The sequence below is a fragment of the Penaeus monodon genome, chromosome 29, assembly GCF_015228065.2.
Source record: "Penaeus monodon isolate SGIC_2016 chromosome 29, NSTDA_Pmon_1, whole genome shotgun sequence".
In the NCBI taxonomy this organism is placed as follows: Eukaryota; Metazoa; Arthropoda; class Malacostraca; order Decapoda; family Penaeidae; genus Penaeus; species Penaeus monodon.
The window spans coordinates 9,650,753-9,651,000 of record NC_051414.1 but is presented as its reverse complement, the minus strand read 5'-3'; the positions used below and the strand labels follow the sequence as shown (position 1 = coordinate 9,651,000).

At 58.9% G+C, this 248-nt stretch overlaps 1 protein-coding gene across 1 annotated transcript in view; it reads right to left on the bottom strand.

Moving 5' to 3' along the window:
• Positions 1-248, bottom strand: part of LOC119591943 — a gene marked incomplete in the record, with an annotated part of 10,649 nt that overhangs the window by 5,529 nt on the left and 4,872 nt on the right. Inside the window, 1 exon segment of the mRNA XM_037940697.1 lies at positions 42-200. Within this exon segment, the coding sequence (XP_037796625.1) occupies positions 42-200 (159 nt within the window).

The following is a 248-nucleotide window of genomic DNA, read 5'->3' as shown; positions in this document are numbered from 1 at the left end:
CTCCATCAATAGCCTTTTACATCCCCTCGCACAAAACTTACGAATGATCAGCACCTCCCACGCGGCCGTCTCCGAGACCTGGCCATCGGTGGTCGAGATGCCGCAGGAGTACTTTCCTCCGAGTTCGTAGGCGAGTTTCGTGAGTTCGAGGTTCCCGTCGGTGCGGTCGAGGTTGACGTGGTTCTCGAGGAGACCCGTGGCTGCGAGGAGGGGGGGTTAGAAAGAGAGGGATGAGTTGGGTGGGGGAT